This window comes from Miscanthus floridulus, chromosome 7 (genome assembly GCF_019320115.1).
Source record: "Miscanthus floridulus cultivar M001 chromosome 7, ASM1932011v1, whole genome shotgun sequence".
In the NCBI taxonomy this organism is placed as follows: Eukaryota; Viridiplantae; Streptophyta; class Magnoliopsida; order Poales; family Poaceae; genus Miscanthus; species Miscanthus floridulus.
The window spans coordinates 14655239-14682565 of record NC_089586.1 but is presented as its reverse complement, the minus strand read 5'-3'; the positions used below and the strand labels follow the sequence as shown (position 1 = coordinate 14682565).

At 45.9% G+C, this 27327-nt stretch overlaps 4 protein-coding genes across 4 annotated transcripts; all 4 read right to left on the bottom strand.

Moving 5' to 3' along the window:
- Positions 1–1202: 1202 nt before the first annotated feature.
- Positions 1203–7164, bottom strand: LOC136462639 (probable alkaline/neutral invertase F). Its single transcript, XM_066461709.1, has 5 exons — positions 7127–7164; positions 4493–4919; positions 3767–4201; positions 2599–3154; positions 1203–1820 (listed from the first exon to the last, which is right to left on the bottom strand). Exons 2-5 carry the CDS (start codon positions 4892–4894, stop codon positions 1525–1527), a joined length of 1689 nt encoding a protein of 562 aa, XP_066317806.1. The 5' UTR covers positions 4895–4919; positions 7127–7164; the 3' UTR covers positions 1203–1524.
- A 1397-nt stretch (positions 7165–8561) lies between these two features.
- Positions 8562–13105, bottom strand: LOC136462637 (bax inhibitor 1-like). Its single transcript, XM_066461708.1, has 6 exons — positions 12830–13105; positions 11268–11411; positions 11014–11105; positions 9521–9707; positions 9239–9394; positions 8562–9107 (listed from the first exon to the last, which is right to left on the bottom strand). Exons 1-6 carry the CDS (start codon positions 12965–12967, stop codon positions 9054–9056), a joined length of 771 nt encoding a protein of 256 aa, XP_066317805.1. The 5' UTR covers positions 12968–13105; the 3' UTR covers positions 8562–9053.
- A 3172-nt stretch (positions 13106–16277) lies between these two features.
- On the bottom strand, positions 16278–21411 carry LOC136465121 (alkaline/neutral invertase CINV2-like). The gene is made up of 5 exons (XM_066463983.1): positions 21309–21411; positions 18671–19094; positions 17945–18379; positions 16777–17332; positions 16278–16378 (listed from the first exon to the last, which is right to left on the bottom strand). The coding sequence occupies exons 2-5, from the start codon at positions 19067–19069 to the stop codon at positions 16278–16280; spliced, it is 1491 nt and encodes a 496-aa protein (XP_066320080.1). The 5' UTR covers positions 19070–19094; positions 21309–21411.
- A 1513-nt stretch (positions 21412–22924) lies between these two features.
- On the bottom strand, positions 22925–26829 carry LOC136462636 (bax inhibitor 1-like). Its single transcript, XM_066461707.1, has 6 exons — positions 26554–26829; positions 25410–25553; positions 25156–25247; positions 23706–23892; positions 23424–23579; positions 22925–23284 (listed from the first exon to the last, which is right to left on the bottom strand). The coding sequence occupies exons 1-6, from the start codon at positions 26689–26691 to the stop codon at positions 23231–23233; spliced, it is 771 nt and encodes a 256-aa protein (XP_066317804.1). The 5' UTR covers positions 26692–26829; the 3' UTR covers positions 22925–23230.
- Between the last annotated feature and the right edge of the window lie 498 nt (positions 26830–27327).

Sequence of the window (27327 nt, the reverse complement as noted above, 5' to 3'; positions counted from 1 at the left end):
ATCACTTCAAATACGAGACAACAAACCTAGACCAAACATAGATACAAAATGCAAGTAAATGCATCTCAGTTCTTTCAGTTAACTGAGAGTAGGAATCAAACTTTCTTCAGTTATCTATCCAATCAAACATGTAATCAATCTTTTCAATTCTGGTTCTTTGGTTCTTCGGCTTCAATTAATTATGCCTACCTTGATAGCGGGCTTGGCCGGCACGCCAGGTAGTGGGCTCAGCGATGGGCTTTTGCTTTGTTTATGTTTTTTAATCTATTTTCACACACAATCATTATATATATGACTACCTCTGAAAACACCAATTAATAGTGACCTTGGCCTAGAGGTGGATGCCCCTCCCGTTTATGGAAACCAGTTTCAGCCGACTTTGGAAATCTTTTACGTGGTAGTGGCACTCACAAGTCACAATCTTTTTTTGGAACATAGGTAACGATAATATCAAGTAGCTCATGTCTTGGCTAAGCAAGTCTCAGATGCTGTCAGGATGGGTGAGTGGCTAATAGCCCTAGCCTGTATCTCTCATCTGTTGACTAAAGATTGTAATCCGGGTGCTATACAATCAACGAAAGCTCTTTGTTGCAAAAAGAAAACATAGGTAACGATGAATCTATACCAGCAATTTGCACATCCTGACATGAGTGCAACTTACATAACTACAAGCGATTGCTGGTATAAAGCAAAGTAAATTATATTGGCCATAAGAGCTGCCTATATATTGCGGAATTGCCGCCGCATGATATTTGCAATAATGTTCAGCTACAGCGTTAACATTCCAAGAGTGAACACCTCCTCTCGCATAAGGATAGCTGGTGTGCTAAAACCAGACTATACAGTGATCTGAGCCAGACTTTCACCGCGCCCGACCCTGGTACGCTGGTGCGGAGTAGGAAGGATTTCCAGAACAATCTCGTCGGGCAGCTCGGGGTTGGTTCTGCCGCTGGTGGTGTGTGTGTGTGTGTTTGTGCTCATCCTCCTCTTCCTCTTCTGCTGGCACGTTTTCTTTGCTGATGGTTCATAGCGTCCATGCAGCGAACAAGGAAGATTGAACATTAGTGACGAGTCGGCATGCGTGCGTACAGATCGATATATAGAGACATGATGATGTTCCATTTCGAATCGAACACGGACGCCGTATCGGTCTCGGAGCAGAGAAAATAAAAAGGAGAAAACAAAACAGTTTTTTTCTTCGGTCCCTTCAACATAATAAAGCTCCACCAGATGTTTTTTTTTGAAAATATCCAGCAGATGGTTCAGAGTTCCGCATCCGGACGCAACGCTAGCCTGACCTACCAAAAGCTCCACCAGTTTAGTGATCTGGCGAACGGATAGTAGTAGTACCTACATACTCTCGGTATCCTGTCATCATCATCCTCTTCGTAGCCCGCTAGAAGACATCACTACTAATGTAAGAAGAATGCACTGCACCGCGTGGTAATTCAGAACGAAACTCTGTGTCCGTACTCGTAGTCTCGGTGTGAGCAAAAAGGGCGTGGCATGCGGCGCGGCCTGGGGTCATGGGCACGAGTTGGAGCGCTTGAGGAAGGGAGCCCGGGAGTGGCTGTCGTCCTCCAGCGCCACGATCCGCAGGTGGGAGGGGTCGTCCAGGAGCATCTTGGCCACCAGGTAGCCGGCCACCGACCATGTCTGGAACTTGCGCGCCTGCTTCCCCACGTACCGCCCCGCCTTGCCGTCGTAGTACTCGGGGAAGTCATCCTTCGCCAGCCGCTGCTCCATCAGCTCCACGGCTCTCCGCGCCAGGTGCGGGCGCCCCAGCTTCACGCTCACCGCCACCAGCAGCCACAGCAGCACTGCACGAGCAACACATATTTGCACCAGGGGTCAAACAGATTAGATAAACAATGCCACTGGCCACATAACTAAAATGGATGCTGACGCAGAGCGAACGATGCACATATATAACAGTTCAATTTGTCAAGTAGAATGACCATTGATAAATATATTCGCTTCTGATTTACAACACAGCCTTCAGTCACATTTGCATTTGCGCCCAAAGATGAAATTTCATTAAAGAAACTAAGGTCATTTTGTTAAAATGGAGTTCAGATCCACAAATAGCTAATCTCATCTATTTATTTGATTTAAAAACGAAATACCAATTTCCTATACCACATAATGCGCAACACATCTCAAGGCCATCAGCAGCCAGAGCAAAAGGGCTCATGCCATTAAAAGGGATGCTAATGCAGGGTAAAGATTGTATGGATATCAATTCACCAAACAAAAAGACTGTTTGCAAACCCAGATTGCTTTGCTCCAACTGAGGACAGCTTTCAGTATTCATATATATTATCTTCTCTAACAGAAGTTGCATGGTCAGTAGATTATGCAAGTGCAGCATCGCTAAACCCAAATACCGACAAACGATGTTCATAGTGTTATCAATTTTTCAAACCCAAAAGATGAGGTTCAGATCAGCAAATAACCAATCTCATTTGTTTACTCAATTTGAAAATGTAACTGCTCACTTCCTAAACCATAAAATGCAAAAGAAAAGAACAGATAATTGGCAAGAATGTTTAACAACATAATGCAGTGCTAAATATCAAGTTCCTCAAGCGCTCTCACCTGGCCACGAGCCTCCGTTGTGGTAGCTCCACCTGGTGTTCTTCGGGTCGCATCCAGTGACTATCTGCCACTCCTGATTTTCCATTGCAGGGTAACAGATCTTGAGTGGCATCTCACCAATGAGTTCTTGCCAGCGCTCCTCCACAAGATCCAGTATTGCTTCAGCCTGCTCTCCGGTCGCCAATGATGACAGGATTGCAATGAAGTTGCCCAAGCAAAACCAGCGGAAATCCATCCTTGCAGGACTAACATTGCCAATGAAGTATCCACCCCGGCTAGGCATGAAGTCAAATATCCAATCAGGTATTGATTCGGGTATCACATTGAACTTGTTCAAAGCTGTCTGTGAGTACTCTTCAGTCTTGTAGCGGTATATGTCATTCAGTCTTTGGAAGTCTAACCAGTAGTAACTGTGCAAATGGTAGCTCAAAGCTTGGATTCGTTTTGTGATGTGGTTCACAAAGTCAGCATCAGAGTCTTGTTTCAACAAGCTTAGGGCACATCTCATAGCCATGAAAAAGAGAGCCTGGATTTCAATTGGGTAGCCATATATGCCCTGCACAGATTTCAGTCCATAAACAAGGTGCAAGATAAATATGCACAAACGTTCAAGACAAGCATTTAGATAACTTGCTGTTCCTAAATTTTCTAGGTTTTCCACGAGATGAATATGTAGTATACAGGAAGCACAACCACTGAGAATTCACAATACCTTCAATAAGAACAAAGAACACGATCAAACTAAAAAAACTAACACTTGCATAGAGAAGCTTAAGAAGTTTGACAACATGTTCGCTAACAGCAAAGCAAACTATGCTATTATTCACAAATCACAACTACATACTTCCTTGTATGTTTCCAAAACCCATACACTACCTCGTACCGTTATTAATGTCCACAATCCTCTTATGTTCCAAGTATTTGGTCCTGATTTTAATAGCTATAACAGCATCCTATAAATGGTTCCTCCTATAGAACCCAGAGGGGAAAATATCCAAAGTATCGATATATTTTCATATGAGGTTGAGCAGTTTCAGTTATGAATGAGACGGGACTCGCAAGGATGCAATTGAACGATAAGATTGTAGTAAGACGTAAGAGGTACATGAGATACAATGTCAAAAATAATAAGAAAACAGAGGTAGCTAAATTGACGTGGGCAGCCTACCATTCTTCGGTCTATCATGGAGCACCCATCAGCACAAAGCAAGGCTGGAGAAGTATCACATCCCTCTGAGAGACACAACCTGAGAATAAGGTGCATGGCCCTTTGGCAGTTAGGACTTTCAGCCAGAGAATTGTCCCCTGTCCATTTGGTGTAAGCACGAAGGAGAATAATCCACCATAGGCCAGAATCTACAGGAGCAACCCTCCCAATGGCAGTTTCACCAAAATCAGCCAGTAAGCTTTCTGTCTTCTGGGTAGGGTTGCGATGATGCACCTTAAAGCTTGCAGGCATCACACCCTGACCAAGCTTGAAAAGGTCAACCATCTTCTCCCTTGACTGAAGGCGTGCAGTTTCTACCAGAAAATTCTTCACTATCAAGTGTTCTCCCTTCATAAGAAAAGCCAATGCGCTAGGAATGAAATCCCTCATGAAAACCTGTCCCAATGTACGAAAAACAACATAAATCATTGCTGATCATTTTGCATGCCTAGGCACAATGAGATGTATAATTCATGCATGAGATAGCTATGATGTATTTTTGCAGAAGCTGATAATGTACACATGAATACTCACCATCAGGATTAGGACTACCATTTACGATAATGATAGATGCAAAACAAACAGTAATAGATGGGTGTATAGAATAATACGAAAATAGCATGAAATCTTTAAAATTGACAGCACTGCCAACTCTTTAACTGGAAACAGAAAAGGTCAGTACTTCACCTGGTCGTAGTTGAGTGCTGCCCCCTGAGACTTGTCTATTGCGGCAACAGTCCCAATTGGTTGGCCTCTGAAGTAAACTATTGACCTTTTGAGGGCTTCCCAAGCATCTGCAATCGCATGCCTGTGTGATGCATTAGTATCTGTAGGTGTTTCTTCATGGAGCGAACACTGTGATCCTCCTCCTGGGCTTTTCTCAATGGTCTGGAGCAGACGACGAGGTTGCAGACCATTAAGTTCTATGTCAGATAAGGTCACAACACAAGATCTGTGCCTCTCAATGTGGTGCATCCTTGTCCTTTTCTCAGGTTTTGGCGGCGAATCATGGTTCTCATCATCTGTCAGTTCTGTGATCTTACTCTCTGGAAGCTTTAACTGGGGAGGAGGTTGAGTACATTGTACCATCTTTGCTAGTTTTTGAATGATAGCTCTGGTCAATAGAATGACAAATAAAAAGAATAAGCATATGCATAACTTGTTTCAAATTTTCAAAATCAGGGCATTATACAAAACTGCATTAAGTTCTCATGCCCCGAAGCATATAAAAGAACTGTCTGTTAGTTGCATAATTGCATCGCTAGCTTTTGACACTCGAAATGAATACAGGTACATTGTGAACATTTTCCTCATCATGAATATTTCTATTGGAAAAAAAAGAAAGTGCAACAGGCGCAGAAGGTTTAGGCAAAGAAAATAGGAGACAAGTAAATTTTTTTTGTCTATTTTAACTAAGCCGCCACTGGCTTTCCTTTTTACTGAACTACAAGTAAATTAAACTACAATGGGGCAGCGCCTGGCCACCTATGTCTTATGCCTGAAAGAAAGGAAGTTCATGCAAAAAGAACTATGTATTGCAAACAAGCCTGTCTATATTCTAGCAGTATGATATGTAAAATACTTCTCTCACATCAAACATTTAAGTCAATGCAATTTATTGTTTCCTTAAGGTTGCTGAAGCTGATACAACATTGCTACTGCAGCACTCTTAATTCTGGATCATACTCTCAGATTTCAATGGCAAGTGGAGACTACTAACTACAGATTATTCCTATTCCATAAATAATGACCAATTACTGAAGACAGTATACAACTTCTGGGCCCAACACTATTACACCAATCTAGTGAATCTAGCACTTTAGAAAGCAAGCCACAGATAACAAGGCATTTCAGCTTCCTGTATAATAAAATACCCCAGTGTACATGCATTTGGACTACAAATTTCTAATGTAAGGGGCCACTTCCCAGTTCCCACGCATCGCCACCCAATTGAAACCCCACTGAAATTTCCAAACCTGATAAGATCGGATGCACCAAAAGTTCACAAGTGAAAAAACATAAATGCTGTGAGGTCAGGCTGTAGTGTAGGTGACGCACAGTCGCACACCCAAGATTATGTTAAAAAGGATGTACAAGTACAAGCAAAAAGAATGAGAATGGTAAACTTATAGTCATATTCGGGTTTTGAAGGCAGAATCACAACCATGATTAGGTTTTAGGCATCGCAGCCACAGCGCCCGACTCAATACTTCTAAATTCTAGGAACCGTGATGTTTAGCGGAATAGGAAGCAACGATATATAACCAATCACATGCAATGGCGCACACACACCATGTTAACACTTAACAGTCAACACTAAGTTTTAATAAATCCGCTGCACATTAATCCCATTTATTTATACTTGGAATTTGCTTTTAAGTAAATAAATAACCTTATGCTGCATAATCTGTACTAATCCAAAAAAAGGAAGTTGCAGTTAGCTTGAAAATATGGGGGGACAAGCAGGCATATTCTAGGTTATATTGACGTATCAAAACTCAGTGACATAAGACTAGTAAGGAAATCCGAGAGCACTGAAACATACTTCCTCTGACCCACTAATAATATGTACAACTCCAAATCTAGGAAAGTACGGAAATCACAGAGAGTACTATGATGCAGATACTAGACCATAAGAATGAATGATCCTCCATCAGAAACACCAGAATTCAGACCACGAGCATAACCAAAGCACATAAGCAAAGGTCTGGCTGCAAAATCCATGAACTAGCAGATAGCAAGCTGTTCAGTGAATGGGATGCAAAGGTGGTAGCCACCTAATTGTCCCCAATTGGCACATAAACTAGATTCGACAGTACACATAGAAGCACACACATGACATATGCATCAATCATCAGAAAAACAGGATCCTACAAAAACTAAGTCACCAGTCTTAGTCGATCTATATCTATAGGACTCGAGAACAGCAACAATCACAAGGGCATTTCCGCTTGCACTGGAACCAAACACCACACCGCTCATGGTTTGGGCTACAAATTAACTTCTGACGCACGGAAGCACCATCCACGCGTGGCCACCACCCAATGGAAAACCCCACCAAAACCCCAATGAGATCGGACGAAGCCCAAATTTCAGAGGCGCAAACCCCTCCGCGCGGCCCCGATCACCGGATAGAAGAGCGAGGGAACCCGCATTCTCCAGCGATCCGCTTCCCTCCCACGGGGGCCCGGTGGGACGGCTTGGAGTTTGGGGGTTTCCTCGTTAGCGCGCGGGGAAATTAAAGCATCGCAGAGACCATTTCGCGGACGCAGGACGAGAGAGAGAGGAGAGGGGGGGAGGGTGGGAGGGGCGAGAGCTTACCTCCGGCGAGCGGCGGCGGCGGGGCGCGCGAGGTGGGTTTTGCGGCTTGCTCTGCCCTCTGCTCCAAGTGAACTCCAAGTCGCGGGGGCGACGATGGACAGGACAACTGGACAGGTGTGGAGGCGTCTCAAGTACCTAGTTTTTTATAATTTGATCTTTTTTAAAAAAAAATTACGTTTTATCCCCGACAGACGTAAACTTATCTTTGGACCCTGGGGTCGGTGTCAAGACTCATGGCGCCGAGGTAACACGTCTCGGCGCCACAGATCTTGACTCTGAAGTGCCTGACCGTACACAGCAGGACATCCTAGGTGACGTTGATGCGGTCGATACCTCGGCGCCACAATACATGGCGTCGAGGTGGCGCCGACCTCGACGCCATGTATTCTGGCGCTGAGCATGGATTAACCGCGTGTGGCCGCAGCTCTCTCTCTCGAGTTCTGTCTCTCTCTCTCTCTCACCACCGTCGCCGTCGCCCGCGCCTCCTCCACCGGCTGCCGCCCGTCGTCCCCCGAGCGCCGGTCGCCTCCCTCGCTCCCCCATCCACTCCCTCATCCGCCCTCGTCGCCTCAAAGCTTCCTCCGCGCGCACCAGCGGCGAGGGCGGCCCCTGCTTCTCCCCGACGTCCCCGTCGGCCGGTGGGCCACCGGCGGCCGAGTCTGGCGGCGCCCCCGCGCAACCCCCCACCATCTCCCTCGGCTCTCAGTTTTTTTTTTCTTTAGTTTTTTTAATGGAGTTAGTTTGATTGAGTTAGTTTAGATACTCCAAGGTCAAATTCGTCGATTCAAGAAATTGGGCGGGTTAGGGAGAAGAAGAAACCGAGAGGGAGGAGGAAGAAATGAGAGCAGCCTCGGCAAGGGAGACTTGGCCGTGGGTTTAGAATCCATGCTCAGCGTCAGAATACATGGCGCCGAGGTCGGTGCCACAGATCATGTCGGCGCCACAGATCTTGGCGCTGACCTCGGCGCCATGTATTCTGGCGCCGAGGTACTGGCCACGTCAACGCCACCTAGAATGTCCTGCTGTGCACGGTCAGGCACCTCGGAGCCAAGATCTGTGGCGTCGAGACGTGTTACCTCGACGCCATGAGTGTTGACGCTGACCCCAAGGTCCAAAAATGAGTTTACGTTTTTCTAGAGGGCCAAACATAAATTTTCTTTTTAAAAAAAGGACTAAATTGTAAAACATTGGGGGCGCTCCATGACTCGCGTTGCTCTGTCTGCGACTCTGCTTCCCTACATTTTTCTTTTTTTGGCGGGAAATGTTTATCCAAGGTAGGCAGGTGGACGGTTATTATTACTGACACTAATCGTCGGCGCTGCTACGTTCGCTTACTCGTATATAATTATAGATTATAAGCTGGAATAATATTTTTTCTCAGACACCAAATCAACGAGCAGTAAAACATGCTAATGGTTATTGGTCAACTCTGTCATGCAAGCTGGATTTAGTTATTCCGTGGCCGACTGGCCGTGGCGTGGCGCGTGCTCCTCAATCAATTTCACCGCATCAGCAGCGAGCGCTCTGGTGCGCTAGCTCGTGACAGGCGACGCGTTCCAGCCACCAGAAACGCGTGACAGTCACGATATCACATGGAATGGAACACAGGATTGGACTGTGCAATGGCAGCATCTTAATTGCATTCCATCTAGAGAGTTTTCAGGCCAGCAAACACCGGCATGCAGATCCAATTTGTTGCAGCGCTCGTATCGTACATGCAACCAAACCTTACCTGCAGATTCATTCACATGACAACTAACAAACTAAAACCAAAGAAACACTTTCAGTTCCACCACAAGAACCCAGTTACTCCTATTTATGTGGGAGCTTCCATTCATATTGTAGTGTGTGTGTATATATATATATATACTCGTACGTAGCAGTAGGCAGCCCGTGCCTTCAGTGTTGCAGGTGAGAACGACATCACTCACGACCTCTTCTTCCTCTTCCTGTCCTCCGACTTGTCAGCCGCGTTTTTGAGCTGCATGCACAGTTCAGTCAGTCAATCAGACATCAACACCAAGCAGAGAGAAGTCATGAACAAACTCCACCAATCCGACAACAGTTCATGGTAAGGTAATCCATGACGAGGGCTCATCAGTAGTAGCTCACCATGATGACGAGGATGCGGACAAGGACAGCCACGAAGTCGGTGAAGAGGATGAGGCCGTGCTTGATGTAGTCCATGTCGCCGTGGTGCGCCCTCTCGATGATCTCCTGCGTGTCGTAGACCATGTACCCCAGGAAGATGAGCAGCCCAAAGTAAACCTGCAAGGATTCAAGCATTCAAGATTCAAGTTAAGCCGCCTGCATCTCACAGGTTAGCTCTTCATGCATGCCCAGGGTCTACTACTACAATGGTCATCCAACAGCAGGTAGAAGCACGTCTCTCACCTCAAACATGAAGCTGCTAGTGGAGTGGCCAAAGATGGAGGCGGCGAACTGCAGCCAGAGCAGGATGGAGAGCCCAGAAGAGAGCAGCCCACCGAGGTAGAGGTACTCCCTGCGCTTGGCCACCACGGCCGCGCAAGAGAAGCACGCGAACGCAATGGCAGTCCCCACAAACGCTGTCACCAGGATGCTGAGAAAAAAACAACACACAAGCAACAGGGTAAGATTGAGTCAGCGCACCAAAACAAAAAATTGCTGAGCCTGAGCAGCAACAACAGTTCAATCACAAATCTCTGCCTCTGTAATAGCACTCTGAACTAGTACGAATGTAGTTCTGAATTCAGCATTAACAAGCATCAGTTGATCATGCATGCCTAGTTTAACCACAAATTCCTCTCTTGATGGCACCGTGAACCCAATAGAGATTCAGCATAAACAGACATCAATTCATCATGCCAAAATATAAAAAGAAACAAGATAAAGAACTTCGACACCATCAAGTGCAAGTAACAGTGCCCAGACATTTCAGGCTACCCAAGGCTAGCAATAGTATAGTATATTCATCCATCCAAAGAGAGGATGCACAAGCTAAATGTTCAGGACTGATGATCATCTTCAGAAAATTGCTCAATGCTTAAGGTGACGTTTGCATATAGGGATATAGGGGGTGGGACAGGGATATGGAAACGAATGAACGGCTAAGATCAAATGACGTAAAGAATGGAGGGCTAGGATACAATATTACCCTTTGAAGGGTGGAATATCCCTATCCCTATCCCAATCCCAATCCCGGCCTCCATCCAAACGCGGCCTAAATTCATTTCTTATGTCGTAATAAACCCATGCCTAGTTCCTATCAAGCAATTAGGAAGCAACTTTTCTTTTTCCAAATAAAAAGTGCTACGACATGCATGTGGTGCACCTTTTGACAAAAGGGGTAAAGCATGAATAGGCAAAGCAAAACAAAGGGCAAAATCAATTCTATAACTAGGTGCGGAAAATTTGAACCTATCAGGGGCATGCAAACTTTTTACTGGCTTTAGCTCCAAAATTGGGATAAAGAAGTATAACTAGTGACAACATCATGCATGTATGTGCCGCATGTCTGTTTGAGATGAATTGCCTAGCTATAACATCATGCATGATGATTCACTGAAAGTGACAGTTCTCAGAAAGCAACTTAAAAATTCTTATGAGAAGATCGCACTGTAATTTTACAGTACATGCCACAAAATCTCCTGCTCTGACCTCGAAATCCCAGCTACTACCTAAAAAAAACTGCGGCCAAGAATAGAAGCAGACAGCGACTGGCAGGAGAGACAAGTAGGCAACACACACATCCCATAGAAGCAGTACGTATGTCGCTGTCAATACGGGTGTACGAGTTATCCGCTCATGCATGATCAAACTCGTAGTGTTTCATTTGATTAATATACGCAGTAGCGCACAGCGCAGGCAATTTCCGAGAGACAAGTGCTGGGTAAGTTCGTTGTTACCATGGGTCAAATTCCACGGCGAGCTTGATGAGGGGTCCAACCGAAGCCCCTTCCAGGAGAGCAGCCGCCATCAGCAGCCCATACCTCTTCCTCTGCACACACGCACGCACGGACAAACAGGGCAACACACAGTGTGAGGGAGACCAAAAAAAAGGTCAGCAAACGGCGCAATTGACATTTTCGGGTGTCAAATTCCTCGCTCGCGAGCCTGCACAGCTCACAAGAGTCAACTGACGAAGGAGAGGCGAACGAACCTCCTCGTTGACGGGCACCGAGAAGAGCCAGGCGATGCTGCCGACGCAGCCGAGCATGGTCAGCATGCCGCCGATGTTCCAGACGACGTGCAGGTAAGCGCCCACCGCCGACGAGGCCAGCGCCACGCAGAGGGTGAGGTAAACCTGCAGGCAACCAAACCAAAACCAACAACCATCGTCAGATTTGAATTGAATTAAATTATCATTACTCGAGCAACTAACTAATTGATAACAGCCGTCAGAACGACGTGTGACATCACACGGTTGCAAGATCGCACCAAGCATAATACGGTGCACAAATAAACAAGTAACCGAAATGCAACGAATGGAATCGACTTGCTAAAAACTTTATATATCAATCACATATTGCATTATTCTAATCGAATCATGTTCTTATATGACGAATCAACCAATCGGTGGCATTCGCAGTTCTTAACGCAAATAATATAGCACGTACGCGTGAATCACAAATTCCTAAGCAACAGCAACACGCAAACCGTGGGTTGTGATGATAAAAATAATAAACAGACGAAATTCCATTGCGCAAGGAAATCCACACGAAACCAACAACTGATAAAAAAAATACTAAAGGCTAATTGCGTGAATCACCTTCACATTCCGTATGTACTACAGTAGCCATCATATCGAATCTTGCGATACGTGCATGGAGCATTAAATGTAGACGAAAAAAAAAAACTAATTGCACAGTTTGGTTGGAAATCGCGAGATGAACGTTTTGAGCCTAATTAGTCCATGATTGAACACTAATTGTCAAATAAAAACGAAAGTGCTACAGCCGGTTAACCGCACACGCGAAGTGGGGTTGCCTAAAAATCCAGTCTTCGAGGTGGTACTGGTACAGCCGGTCAGCCGCGCAATCAAATCGATCACGGCCTCCACTCCACTGTCCAGCACGCAAAGGACAGCAGCCCACGCGATGACGCGAACAGGCCACTCGTCATCGATCACGGTCTCCATTCCACTGTCCCTGGCAGGAGTTAATGCGATGCATGCGGCCACGGAGATGTAGGGGAGAGAGAGAGGAGTGGAGGAAGGCAGATGCACCAGCACTGCTTGGCCAGCCAGTTTTTGTGATGAGCACAGGAATCGAGGCAACGTGGCCGGTCGTATAGGGTGCTAAGCTCGGCGCTAGCGTCTCCGGCGTCGAGCTTGGCGTCAGCGTCTCGAGCTTGGCGTCAACGTCTCCGGCGCTGAGCTGCCTGCCAAATTAGCGCCACGCCAGCGTCGAGCATAGGAGCTCGACGCCAGAGACGTTGGCGCCGAGATATGTTAGCTCGGCGCCATCATCGATGGCGCCGAGCTAAGGGTCACCGCCGGGCTAAGGGTCCAGATTCTGAAATCTTTCCTCCATGGGTCTATTTGTGAAAAACTTAAAAAGAAAAAAAAGCTAAAAAGTAAAAAATTCGGTTCCACCCCCAACGAAGCCAATTAAACCGGCGACGATGCAGAGAAACACCGGCGTAGGGCCGGGACGACGAGCGAGAAACGCACGCACGCACGACGAGAAGGAGAAGCGCGAACGGGAGGGCGGCGGGGCGTACGAGTTTGAGGTGGGTCTGGACGGCGGGGGTGATCTGGCGGAAGTCCTTGAGCGAGTCGTAGCCCCAGCCGGCGCCGCCGTACGCCGCCGCGCCGTACGGCCCCGACGAGGAGGAGGAGGTCGAGTAGAACGCGTCCATCTCTTCCGGTTCCGGCGGGTGTCGTCCCTCTGGTAGACGCGAAACGGATCTGCAGCGGCTTTTGATTTCTGGGGTCTGGCGGTGTTCGTTCGGATGGATTTGGAATCGGAATCGAGTCGTGTCGTGCTGGGTCGTTTGTTCTCGTCCCGTGGGTTTGATCTGAGAGAATGCAAGGGGCCGAGTATATATAGGGTGGGCGTGGGGGTCGGCGGGTGAGGAAGGAAGCGGCCACGCACTGGCCCGGTAGTTTTCACGAAGGACACCACCCCCTCGCGAGTCCGCGACTGCCCCAGAAGCAGTCCTCTGTGTTTTTGCCGTGCATGCCAAACACGTTGGCCTTCCTTGGTCGCGGAAAGAATATATGTATGTAACCTTAGAACAGTTGTTTAATAAAAGTATTGATACTACTTCATCATACTAAATAAATAATATTATATATAATAAATTTGCTAATATATTTATTCTGAGTCTAAAATGTTAATATTAACTTTTTTTTAAATCAACCAATTCAATTAAGTTAGCCAAGTCATGGTAAAATTTAGGGGGTGTTTGGATCCAGATATGGTTATATAGGCCGATAAAAAATAAGAATCAGATCCAAACGGGAGGGTTTCTAGTGATTCTTCCATATGCTTGAGAAATCCAAGGCTATAATCCAATATCCCTTCTTCATGGGCTTCTTGGGGATTTAGGATGACAAAAGACAATTCTGTCCTTGCTTCGACCACCGTATCCACAAACCATCTCGAAGGGGATTTTAGACATTTAGCTTGTACAGTGCATCCACTGTCCAGAGTATATAACATGGGAATCCAAACAGATTAGATTATTTGTATCCAAAATCTGGATTTTGAAAATTACTATCTGCTATCTAGACTCTGATAACCCCCTGGCCTGGAGCATCCAAACCGAGCCTTAAAATCGTATCTTTTTTCTCAAAACGAGGGTACTAGTAGAGGAGTACGTATCATACAGTTTTCTTGACTAATGGTGCGACGTCGTACGTCTTTCATTCACGTACTGCCCTCTGTATGAAGCTTTCGGTGATAAAATCAATTTTTTTTCCAAATCAAATTAAATCTACTATAGTACGTGTGCCATCCTCATCCGTTGGTCTGTATCGAAGAGGTGCAAATATCGCAGTGATCAAAGAGGTCCAGATAACGATTTGTATTATGAGTAATTTTTTTTAATTAGTCATAATTTTTAGAAACAAAATGTATTCCATCAGGCCGTACACAACACAGTCTATATACACCAATGTACATACAGTCCGTGCAAACTGCGACTGCAAAAAAAAAAATGTAACACTCTGCTTGCCTAATCCAACACTCTGTGTCCATCATCACTTCATTAATTTCTTATTATTTTTATTTACGTCATCGATGAATCTTGGCTGAAACTAGCTGAAAAACACTGTTCTGGCTGAATTATTGTGAGAGAAAAATATTGTTCCGACTGAAAAAACAAGTCTAGCACTAGTTTTTTTTTGGACAACAATTAGGGCGCGTTTAGATCCGAAAATTTTTGGATTTTGGCTATTGTAGCACTTTCGTTTGTATTTGGCAATTAGTGTCTAATTATGGACTAATTAGGTTCGAAAGTTTCGTCTCGCGATTTCTCACCTAGCTGTGCAATTAGTTTTTTTTCGTCTACATTTAGCACTCCATGCATGTGTCGCAAGATTCGATACGATAGGTACTGCGTAAAATTTTTTGGGAACTAAACGGCCCCCTTACTATACCACTAGCTGTTCTTGATCATCTCACTGGAACCAGATGCTACACGTCCTACTAACCCGTTGCAGGCTTGCCATTAAGGGCCTATTTGGAACGCAGGAATTTCACAGGAACTACACAGGAATTTCACAGGAATCAGTTCAATTTCAGAAGAGAGGCCAAGCGCGGGAACGCCACGTGGCCGGCAGCGCCCGCCCCCCGGCGAGCGGCATCGATGACGCAAACAGCCGTGGAAGGACCAATGCCGCGCCTCCACGTGGCGGGAAGGATCCGGACGCGGGAAGAAGCGTCCGGCCGGGTCGCGCAGGCGCTCATCCAGTACGAGTAGTACGTACGCGGAGGGCGGCTGCTACTGCTGCTGGCAGGCGGGCCCGGGAACCTTTGGGTGTGGCGCGCTTGCTTGGCCGCCGCCCCGCGCACGCGCTTCGAGAAGCTGGCCCGTGGGCCCGGCTGTGCATGGCCTGCATGCAGATGCGCTTTTCGGCCACGGTCCACGGCGTTTCCACGACGGTCGTCGTCCCTGTCGGGTTCGAATTTTACCGTATTCGGACGTTTTTCTTTCTTTTTTTTCCTCTGATGATGAAGTGATGAAAGGGAAGGCCACGACGTGTATTTGAAAAATTCCGCCGGTGGCTACTGCGCGTACTACTAATCGCGTGTCAAATCTAGACTTCTTCTTCAAGCATAATTCAGGGAAACTTAAGCGCTCCTGCCTAGGGATCTTTTATCACTCGTCGCAAAAAAAAGAGAGGATCTTTTATTATTTCCTTCTCTCACAAGAATCAAACACAAGATGAAAATTAAGAGAGACAGATTAATAGGAAGAGGGAATAATCTTCAAACCCCTAAATTATCATGTTTTTTGGTTGAGCTTAATATAATCCACTGTTAGCTACATATACATTTATTTCTCATTTATCAGTCTGTACATGTAGTAGTTGTCTAGCTACTACTCCATCCGTTTCAAATTATATACGCCCTGTTCGCTTGGCTTATAAGCCGTACTTTTTCAGCCAACGAACAATATTTTTCTCTCACAACAAATCAGCCAACAGTACTTTCAACCATGGCTTATTAGCCAAACGTTTTGGCTTTTCTAGATTACTATGCATCTAGACATAGTGTATATCTAAGTGCATAACAAAAGCTATGAATCCAAAAAGACAAACACTTTTATAATTTGGAACAGGTACGAGTAAAACATACTTCCTCATCCATGACCTACTTTCTCCTCACAAATTTTTAGAGCTTGGGCAGTCAACTTGCTGTAAAATTACATCCTACTTCTCTTCTCTCTCCTTCATCTCAACATAAAAGCTTACTTATTTTTGTCACAAAAAGTGTACTTATTTTAGCAATAATTATACTCTCTTAGAGTAGCACAAAGCTTTCTAGGTAAATATCTCGCATCACCTCTCAACGATAGGAAACTTAAAGGATTCATGTTCAGTCGTGTTGATTGACAAAAATTGGAGGGTGGCTACCTGAGGAAAGGCAAACTTCTCTCATCGTTTGGCAGAGAGACCTTGGTTAAAGTTGTCCTCGCCTCCCAACAAATTTACCATTTGACATTATTCCCTTTGCAATAATGGCTTCTTCATAGAATTGACCGCTTTCGAAGGAGCTTCCTCTGGAAGGTAGAGATCCGGGAAGATGCCCCGGAAGATTTTCCCTAGTAAAATGACAATTATTACGACTATATAGATCAAAAGACAAAGCACACTATGCCACTTGCGGACGACGAGCCTAAACTTCATCACAGACATGGAAATCTCTCATCTGATGTGATGATGTTTCATCGTAGACAGGTAATAACCGGTCCATGATGTCACAATTCATCACATACTCCAACATTCATACGGTTGTTTCACCCGTCTGTGATACAACGAATATCCAACGACTCTGATATAGTTTAATCAAAGACATGGATTTATAGCAAAGAAGTTTGACCGCCTCAATTTGATCTTTCAATTTAATCTATATCCCATATCTATAAAAAGAACAGATAATTGGCAAGAATGTTTAACAACATAATGCAGTGCTAAATATCAATTCCTCAAGCGCTCTCACCTGGCCACGAGCCTCCGTTGTGGTAGCTCCACCTGGTGTTCTTCGGGTCGCATCCAGTGACTATCTGCCACTCCTGATTTTCCATTGCAGGGTAACAGATCTTGAGTGGCATCTCACCAATGAGTTCTTGCCAGCGCTCCTCCACAAGATCCAGTATTGCTTCAGCCTGCTCTCCGGTCGCCAATGATGACAGGATTGCAATGAAGTTGCCCAAGCAAAACCAGCGGAAATCCATCCTTGCAGGACTAACATTGCCAATGAAGTATCCACCCCGGCTAGGCATGAAGTCAAATATCCAATCAGGTATTGATTCGGGTATCACATTGAACTTGTTCAAAGCTGTCTGTGAGTACTCTTCAGTCTTGTAGCGGTATATGTCATTCAGTCTTTGGAAGTCTAACCAGTAGTAACTGTGCAAATGGTAGCTCAAAGCTTGGATTCGTTTTGTGATGTGGTTCACAAAGTCAGCATCAGAGTCTTGTTTCAACAAGCTTAGGGCACATCTCATAGCCATGAAAAAGAGAGCCTGGATTTCAATTGGGTAGCCATATATGCCCTGCACAGATTTCAGTCCATAAACAAGGTGCAAGATAAATATGCACAAACGTTCAAGACAAGCATTTAGATAACTTGCTGTTCCTAAATTTTCTAGGTTTTCCACGAGATGAATATGTAGTATACAGGAAGCACAACCACTGGGAATTCACAATACCTTCAATAAGAACAAAGAACACGATCAAACTAAAAAAACTAACACTTGCATAGAGAAGCTTAAGAAGTTTGACAACATGTTCGCTAACAGCAAAGCAAACTATGCTATTATTCACAAATCACAACTACATACTTCCTTGTATGTTTCCAAAACCCATACACTACCTCGTACCGTTATTAATGTCCACAATCCTCTTATGTTCCAAGTATTTGGTCCTGATTTTAATAGCTATAACAGCATCCTATAAATGGTTCCTCCTATAGAACCCAGAGGGGAAAATATCCAAAGTATCGATATATTTTCATATGAGGTTGAGCAGTTTCAGTTATGAATGAGACGGGACTCGCAAGGATGCAATTGAACGATAAGATTGTAGTAAGACGTAAGAGGTACATGAGATACAATGTCAAAAATAATAAGAAAACAGAGGTAGCTAAATTGACGTGGGCAGCCTACCATTCTTCGGTCTATCATGGAGCACCCATCAGCACAAAGCAAGGCTGGAGAAGTATCACATCCCTCTGAGAGACACAACCTGAGAATAAGGTGCATGGCCCTTTGGCAGTTAGGACTTTCAGCCAGAGAATTGTCCCCTGTCCATTTGGTGTAAGCACGAAGGAGAATAATCCACCATAGGCCAGAATCTACAGGAGCAACCCTCCCAATGGCAGTTTCACCAAAATCAGCCAGTAAGCTTTCTGTCTTCTGGGTAGGGTTGCGATGATGCACCTTAAAGCTTGCAGGCATCACACCCTGACCAAGCTTGAAAAGGTCAACCATCTTCTCCCTTGACTGAAGGCGTGCAGTTTCTACCAGAAAATTCTTCACTATCAAGTGTTCTCCCTTCATAAGAAAAGCCAATGCGCTAGGAATGAAATCCCTCATGAAAACCTGTCCCAATGTACGAAAAACAACATAAATCATTGCTGATCATTTTGCATGCCTAGGCACAATGAGATGTATAATTCATGCATGAGATAGCTATGATGTATTTTTGCAGAAGCTGATAATGTACACATGAATACTCACCATCAGGATTAGGACTACCATTTACGATAATGATAGATGCAAAACAAACAGTAATAGATGGGTGTATAGAATAATACGAAAATAGCATGAAATCTTTAAAATTGACAGCACTGCCAACTCTTTAACTGGAAACAGAAAAGGTCAGTACTTCACCTGGTCGTAGTTGAGTGCTGCCCCCTGAGACTTGTCTATTGCGGCAACAGTCCCAATTGGTTGGCCTCTGAAGTAAACTATTGACCTTTTGAGGGCTTCCCAAGCTGCAATCGCATGCCTGTGTGATGCATTAGTATCTGTAGGTGTTTCTTCATGGAGCGAACACTGTGATCCTCCTCCTGGGCTTTTCTCAATGGTCTGGAGCAGACGACGAGGTTGCAGACCATTAAGTTCTATGTCAGATAAGGTCACAACACAAGATCTGTGCCTCTCAATGTGGTGCATCCTTGTCCTTTTCTCAGGTTTTGGCGGCGAATCATGGTTCTCATCATCTGTCAGTTCTGTGATCTTACTCTCTGGAAGCTTTAACTGGGGAGGAGGTTGAGTACATTGTACCATCTTTGCTAGTTTTTGAATGATAGCTCTGGTCAATAGAATGACAAATAAAAAGAATAAGCATATGCATAACTTGTTTCAAATTTTCAAAATCAGGGCATTATACAAAACTGCATTAAGTTCTCATGCCCCGAAGCATATAAAAGAACTGTCTGTTAGTTGCATAATTGCATCGCTAGCTTTTGACACTCGAAATGAATACAGGTACATTGTGAACATTTTCCTCATCATGAATATTTCTATTGGAAAAAAAAGAAAGTGCAACAGGCGCAGAAGGTTTAGGCAAAGAAAATAGAGACAAGTAAATTTTTTTTTGTCTATTTTAACTAAGCCGCCACTGGCTTTCCTTTTTACTGAACTACAAGTAAATTAAACTACAATGGGGCAGCGCCTGGCCACCTATGTCTTATGCCTGAAAGAAAGGAAGTTCATGCAAAAAGAACTATGTATTGCAAACAGCCTGTCTATATTCTAGCAGTATGATATGTAAAATACTTCTCTCACATCAAACATTTAAGTCAATGCAATTTATTGTTTCCTTAAGGTTGCTGAAGCTGATACAACATGCTACTGCAGCACTCTTAATTCTTGATCATACTCTCAGATTTCAATGGCAAGTGGAGACTACTAACTACAGATTATTCCTATTCCATAAATAATGACCAATTACTGAAGACAGTATACAACTTCTGGGCCCAAAACTATTACACCAATCTAGTGAATCTAGCACTTTAGAAAGCAAGCCACAGATAACAAGGCATTTCAGCTTCCTGTATAATAAAATACCCCAGTGCACATGCATTTGACTACAAATTTCTAATGTAAGGGGCCACTTCCCAGTCCCCACGCATCGCCACCCAATTGAAACCCCATGAAATTTCCAAACCTGATAAGATCGGATGCACCAAAAGTTCACAAGTGAAAAAACATAAATGCTGTGAGGTCAGGCTGTAGTGTAGGTGACGCGGCACACCCAAGATTATGTTAAAAAGGATGTACAAGTACAAGCAAAAAGAATGAGAATGGTAAACTTATATTCATATTCGGGTTTTGAAGGCAGAATCACAACCATGATTAGGTTTTAGGCATCGCAGCCACAACGCCCGACTCAATACTTCTAGATTCTAGGAACCGTGATGTTTAGCGGAATAGGAAGCAACGATATATAACCAATCACATGCAATGGCGCACACACACCATGTTAACACTTAACAGTCAACACTAAGTTTTAATAAATCCGCTGGACATTAATCCCATTTATTTATACTTGGAATTTTCTTTTAAGTAAATAAATAACCTTATGCTGCATAATCTGTATGAGATCAAAGTACCACTAATCCAAAAAAAGGAAGTTGCAGTTAGCTTGAAAATATGGGGGGACAAGCAGGCATATTCTTAAAGGTTATATTGACGTATCAAAACTCAGTGACATAAGACTAGTAAGGAAATCCGAGAGCACTGAAACATACTTCCTCTGACCCACTAATAATATGTACAACTCCAAATCTAGAAAGTACGGAAATCACAGAGTACTATGATGCAGATACTAGACCATAAGAATGAACGATCCTCCATCAGAGACACCAGAATTCAGACCACGAGCATAACCAAAGCACATAAGCAAAGGTCTGGCTGCAAAATCCATGAACTAGCAGATAGCAAGCTGTTCAGTGAATGGGATGCAAAGGTGGTAGCCACCTAATTGTCCCCAATTGGCACATAAACTAGATTCGACAGTACACATAGAAGCACACACATGACATATGCATCAATCATCAGAAAAACAGGATCCTACAAAAACTAAGTCACCAGTCTTAGTCGATCTATATCTATAGGACTCGAGAACAGCAACAATCACAAGGGCATTTCCGCTTGCACTGGAACCAAACACCACACCGCTCATGGTTTGGGCTACAAATTAACTTCTGACGCACGGAAGCACCATCCACGCGTGGCCACCACCCAATGGAAAACCCCACCAAAACCCCAATGAGATCGGACGAAGCCCAAATTTCAGAGGCGCAAACCCCTCCGCGCGGCCCCGATCACCGGATAGAAGAGCGAGGGAACCCGCATTCTCCAGCGATCCGCTTCCCTCCCACGGGGGCCCGGTGGGACGGCTTGGAGTTTGGGGGTTTCCTCGTTAGCGCGCGGGGAAATTAAAGCATCGCAGAGACCATTTCGCGGACGCAGGACGAGAGAGAGAGGAGAGGGGGGGAGGGTGGGAGGGGCGGGGGCTTACCTCCGGCGAGCGGCGGCGGCGGGGCGCGCGAGGTGGGTTTTGCGGCTTGCGCTGCCCCCCGTGAGCCCGTCGCCTTTGCCCTCTGCTCCAAGTGAACTCCAAGTCGCGGGGGCGACGATGGACAGGACAACTGGACAGGTGTGGAGGCGTCTCAAGTAACCAATTTTTTATAATTTGACCTTTTTTTAAACAAAATTTACGTTTGTTACCCCCGAGAGACATAAACTTATCTTTGATCCTGGGATCGGCATCAAGACTCATGGCACCGAGGTAACACGTCTCGGCGTCACAGATCTTGACTCCGAGGTGCCTGACCGTCCTAGGTGGCGTTGATGTGGCCGATACCTCGGCGCCAGAATACATGGCGCCGACCTAGGCGCCATGTATTCTGGCGCCGAGCATGCATTAACCGCGTGTGGCCGCAGCTCTCTCTCTCGCGCTCTGTCTCTCTCTCACCGCCGCCGTCGTCGCCCGTGCCTCCTCCGCCCGTTGCCGCCCGCTCCACAGCAGCAGGTCGCCGCCCGCCGTCCCCCGAGCGTCGGTCGCCTCCCTCGCTCCCCCATCCACTCCCTCAGCCACCCTCGTCGCCCCAGAGCTTCCTCCGCGCGCACCGGCGGCGAGGGCGGCCCCTGCTTCTCCCCGGCGTCCCCGTCGGCCGCGCGGGGCACCGGCGCCCGAGTCTGGCGACGCCCCCGCGCAACCCCCCACCGGCTCCCTCGGCTCTCAGGTTTTTTTTCTTTAGTTTTTTTTAATGGAGTTAGTTTGATTGAGTTAGTTTAGATACTCCAAGGTCAAATTCGTCGATTCAAGAAATTGGGCGGGTTAGGGAGAAGAAGAAACCGAGAGGGAGGAGGAAGAAATGAGAGCAGCCTCGGCAAGGGAGACTTGGCCGTGGGTTTAGAATCCATGCTCAGCGTCAGAATACATGGCGCCGAGGTCGGTGCCACAGATCATGTCGGCGCCACAGATCTTGGCGCTGACCTCGGCGCCATGTATTCTGGCGCCGAGGTACTGGCCACGTCAACGCCACCTAGAATGTCCTGCTGTGCACGGTCAGGCACCTCGGAGCCAAGATCTGTGGCGTCGAGACGTGTTACCTCGACGCCATGAGTGTTGACGCTGACCCCAAGGTCCAAAAATGAGTTTACGTTTTCTAGAGGGCCAAACATAAATTTTCTTTTTAAAAAAAGGACTAAATTGTAAAACATTGGGGGCGCTCCATGACTCGCGTTGCTCTGTCTGCGACTCTGCTTCCCTACATTTTCTTTTTTTAGCGGGAAATGTTTATCCAAGGTAGGCAGGTGGACGGTTATTATTACTGACACTAATCGTCGGTGCTGCTACCAAGCCTGTTCGCTTGCTTGCTTATATACGATCGTGGATTATAAGCTAGAACGGTATATTTTTCTCATACCAAACCAGCCAGCAAGCTGGATTTGGTTATTCCGTGGCCGACTGGCCGTGGCGTGGCGCGTGCTCCTCAATCAATTTCACCGCATCATCAGCGAGCACTCTGGTGCGCTAGCTCGTGACAGGCGACGCGTTCCAGCCACCAGAAACGCGTGGCAGTCACGATATCACATGGAATGGAACACAGGATTGGACTGTGCAATGGCAGCATCCTAATTGCATTCCATCTAGAGAGTTTTCAGGCCAGCAAACACCGGCATGCAGATCCAATTTGTTGCAGAGCTCGTATCGTACATGCAACCAAACCTTACCAGATTCATTCACATGACAACTAACAAACTAAAACCAAAGAAACACTTTCAGTTCTTTCAGTTCCACCACAAGAACCCAGTTACTCCTATATATGTGGGAGCTTCCATTCATATTGTAGTGTGTGTGTGTATATATATATATACTCGTACGTAGCAGCAGGCAGTCCGTGCCTTCAGTGTTGCAGGTGAGAACGACATCACTCACGACCTCTTCTTCCTCTTCCTGTCCTCCGACTTGTCAGCCGCGTTCTTGAGCTGCATGCACAGTTCAGTCAGTCAATCAGACATCAACACCAAGCAGAGAGAAGTCATGAACAAACTCCACCAATCCGACAACAGTTCATGGTAAGGTAATCCATGACGAGGGCCCATCAGTAGTAGGCTAGTAGCTCACCATGATGATGAGGATGCGGACAAGGACAGCCACGAAGTCGGTGAAGAGGATGAGGCCGTGCTTGATGTAGTCCATGTCGCCGTGGTGCGCCCTCTCGATGATCTCCTGCGTGTCGTAGACCATGTACCCCAGGAAGATGAGCAGCCCAAAGTAAACCTGCAAGGATTCAAGCATTCAAGATTCAAGTTAAGCCGCCTGCATCTCACAGGTTAGCTCTTCATGCATGCCCAAGGTCTACTACTACAATGGTCATCCAACAGCAGGTAGAAGCACGTCTCTCACCTCAAACATGAAGCTGCTAGTGGAGTGGCCAAAGATGGAGGCGGCGAACTGCAGCCAGAGCAGGATGGAGAGCCCAGAAGAGAGCAGCCCACCGAGGTAGAGGTACTCCCTGCGCTTGGCCACCACGGCCGCGCAAGAGAAGCACGCGAACGCAATGGCAGTCCCCACAAACGCTGTCACCAGGATGCTGAGAAAAAACAACACACAAGCAACAGGGTAAGATTGAGTCAGCGCACCAAAACAAAAAAATTGCTGAGCCTGAGCAGCAACAACAGTTCAATCACAAATCTCTGCCTCTGTAATAGCACTCTGAACTAGTACGAATGTAGTTCTGAATTCAGCATTAACAAGCATCAGTTGATCATGCATGCCTAGTTTAACCACAAATTCCTCTCTTGATGGCACCGTGAACCCAATAGAGATTCAGCATAAACAGACATCAATTCATCATGCCAAAATATAAAAAGAAACAAGATAAAGAACTTCGACACCATCAAGTGCAAGTAACAGTGCCCAGACATTTCAGGCTACCCAAGGCTAGCAATAGTATAGTATATTCATCCATCCAAAGAGAGGATGCACAAGCTAAATGTTCAGGACTGATGATCATCTTCAGAAAATTGCTCAATGCTTAAGGTGACGTTTGCATATAGGGATATAGGGGGTGGGGCAGGGATAGGGAAACGAATGAACGGCTAAGATCAAATGACGTAAAGAATGGAGTGCTAGGATACAATATTACCCTTTGAAGGGTGGAATATCCCAATCCCTATCCCAATCCCAATCCCGGCCTCCATCCAAACGCCGCCTAAATTCATTTCTTATGTCGTAATAAACCCATGCCTAGTTCCTATCAAGCAATTAGGAAGCAACTTTTCTTTTTCCAAATAAAAAGTGCTACGACATGCATGTGGTGCACCTTTTGACAAAAGGGGTAAAGCATGAATAGGCAAAGCAAAACAAAGGGCAAAATCAATTCTATAACTAGGTGCGGAAATTTTGAACCTATCAGGGGCATGCAAACTTTTTACTGGCTTTAGCTCCAAAATTGGGATAAAGAAGTATAACTAGTGACAACATCATGCATGTATGTGCCGCATGTCTGTTTGAGATGAATTGCCTAGCTATAACATCATGCATGATGATTCACTGAAAGTGACAGTTCTCAGAAAGCAAATTAAAAATTCTTATGAGAAGATCGCACTGTAATTTTACAGTACATGCCACAAAATCTCCTGCTCTGAATAGAAGCAGACAGCGACTGGCAGGAGAGACAAGTAGGCAACACACACATCCCATAGAAGCAGTACGTATGTCGCTGTCAATACGGGTGTACGACTTATCCGCTCATGCATGATCAAACTCGTAGTGTTTCATTTGATTAATATACGCAGTAGCGCACAGCGCAAGCAATTTCCGAGAGACAAGTGCTGGGTAAGTTCGTTGTTACCTTGGGTCAAATTCCACGGCGAGCTTGATGAGGGGTCCAACCGAAGCCCCTTCCAGGAGGGCAGCCGCCATCAGCAGCCCATACCTCTTCCTCTGCACACACGCACGCACGGACAAACAGGGCAACACACAGTGTGAGGGAGACCAAAAAAAAGGTCAGCAAACGGCGCAATTGACATTTTCGGGTGTCAAATTCGTCGCTCGCGAGCCTGCACAGCTCGCAAGAGTCAACTGACGAAGGAGAGGCGAACGAACCTCCTCGTAGACGGGCACCGAGAAGAGCCAGGCGATGCTGCCGACGCAGCCGAGCATGGTCAGCATGCCGCCGATGTTCCAGACGACGTGCAGGTAAGCGCCCACCGCCGACGAGGCCAGCGCCACGCAGAGGGTGAGGTAAACCTGCAGGCAACCAAACCAAAACCAACAACCATCGTCAGATTTGAATTGAATTAAATTATCATTACTCGAGCAACTAACTAATTAATAACAGCCGTCAGAACGACGTGTGACATCACACGGTTGCAAGATCGCACCAAGCATAATACGGTGCACAAATAAAAGTATAACCGAAATGCAACGAATGGAATCGACTTGCTAAAAACTTTATATATCAATCACATATTGTATTATTCTAATCGAATCATGTTCTTATATGACGAATCAACCAATCGGTGGCATTCGCAGTTCTCAACGCAATCAACCAATCGGTGGCATTCGCAGTTCTCAGCGCAAGAAATATAGCACGCGTGAATCACAAATTCCTAAGCAACAGCAACACGCAAACCGTGGGGTTGTGATGATGAAAATAATAAACAGACGAAATTCCATTGCGCAAGGAAATCCCCACGAAACCAACAACTGATAAAAAAAATAAAATACTAAAGGCTAATTGCGTGAATCACCTTCACATTCCGTGTGTACTCAACAGAACCCGCTGCTGTTCACTGTAGCACAGCACTAAACTGAACAATTTGAACCCGACAAAACAATCAATCTGAACGATTCGAACAGCGAGATGCAATCCAAACCACCGGGCGCACATATCTAAACCAGCCCACACAGACACAGGGCGCAAAGCAAGGATGGCAAATTGGCACGTACGAAGGCGAACGACCGAGGCACCGAGCCCAATCGTAACAAAAAAAAAAAATACCCCCAAAAAAATGTGAAAACCGCCATGGAAACTGTGAGATAATCATTATAGCACCCATCGAACTACGAGGGCACCCGAATGCCTGAATCCGTTGCCACATTCCACCCCCAACGAAGCCAATTAAACCGGCGACGATGCAGAGAAACACCGGCGTAGGGCCGGGACGACGAGCGAGAAACGCACGCACGCACGCACGACGAGAAGGAGGAGAAGAAGAAGCGCTAACGGGAGGGCGGCGGGGCGTACGAGCTTGAGGTGGGTCTGGACGGCGGGGGTGATCTGGCGGAAGTCCTTGAGCGAGTCGTAGCCCCAGCCGGCGCCGCCGTACGCCGCCGCGCCGTACGGCCCCGACGAGGAGGAGGAGGTCGAGTAGAACGCGTCCATCTCTTCCGGTTCCGGCGGGTGTCGTCCCTCTGGTAGACGCGAAACGGATCTGCAGCGGCTTTTGATTTCTGGGGTCTGGCGGTGTTCGCTCGGATGGATTTGGAATCGGAATCGAGTCGTGTCGTGCTGGGTCGTTTGTTCTCGTCCCGTGGGTTTGATCTGAGAGAATGCAAGGGGCCGAGTATATATAGGGTGGGGGTCGGCGGGTGAGGAAGGAAGCGGCCACGCACTGGGCCGGTACTTTTCACGAAGGACACCACCCCCTCGCGAGTCCGCGACTGCCCCAGAAGCAGTCCTCGTGTTTTTGCCGTGCATGCCAAACACATTGCCCTTCCTTGGTCGCGGAAAGAATATATGTATGTAATCTTAGAACAGTTGTTTAATAAAAGTATTGATACTATTTATCATACTAAATAAATATTATTATATATAATAAATTTGCTAATATATTTATTCTGAGTCTAAAATGTTAATATTAACTTTTTTTATAAATTCAGCCAATTCAATTAAGTTAACCTGATCATGGTAAACTTTAGGGGGTGTTTGGATCCAGATATGGTTATATAGTCCGATAAAAAAATAAGAATCAGATCCAAACGGGAGGGTTTCTAGTGATTCTTCCATATGCTTGAGAAA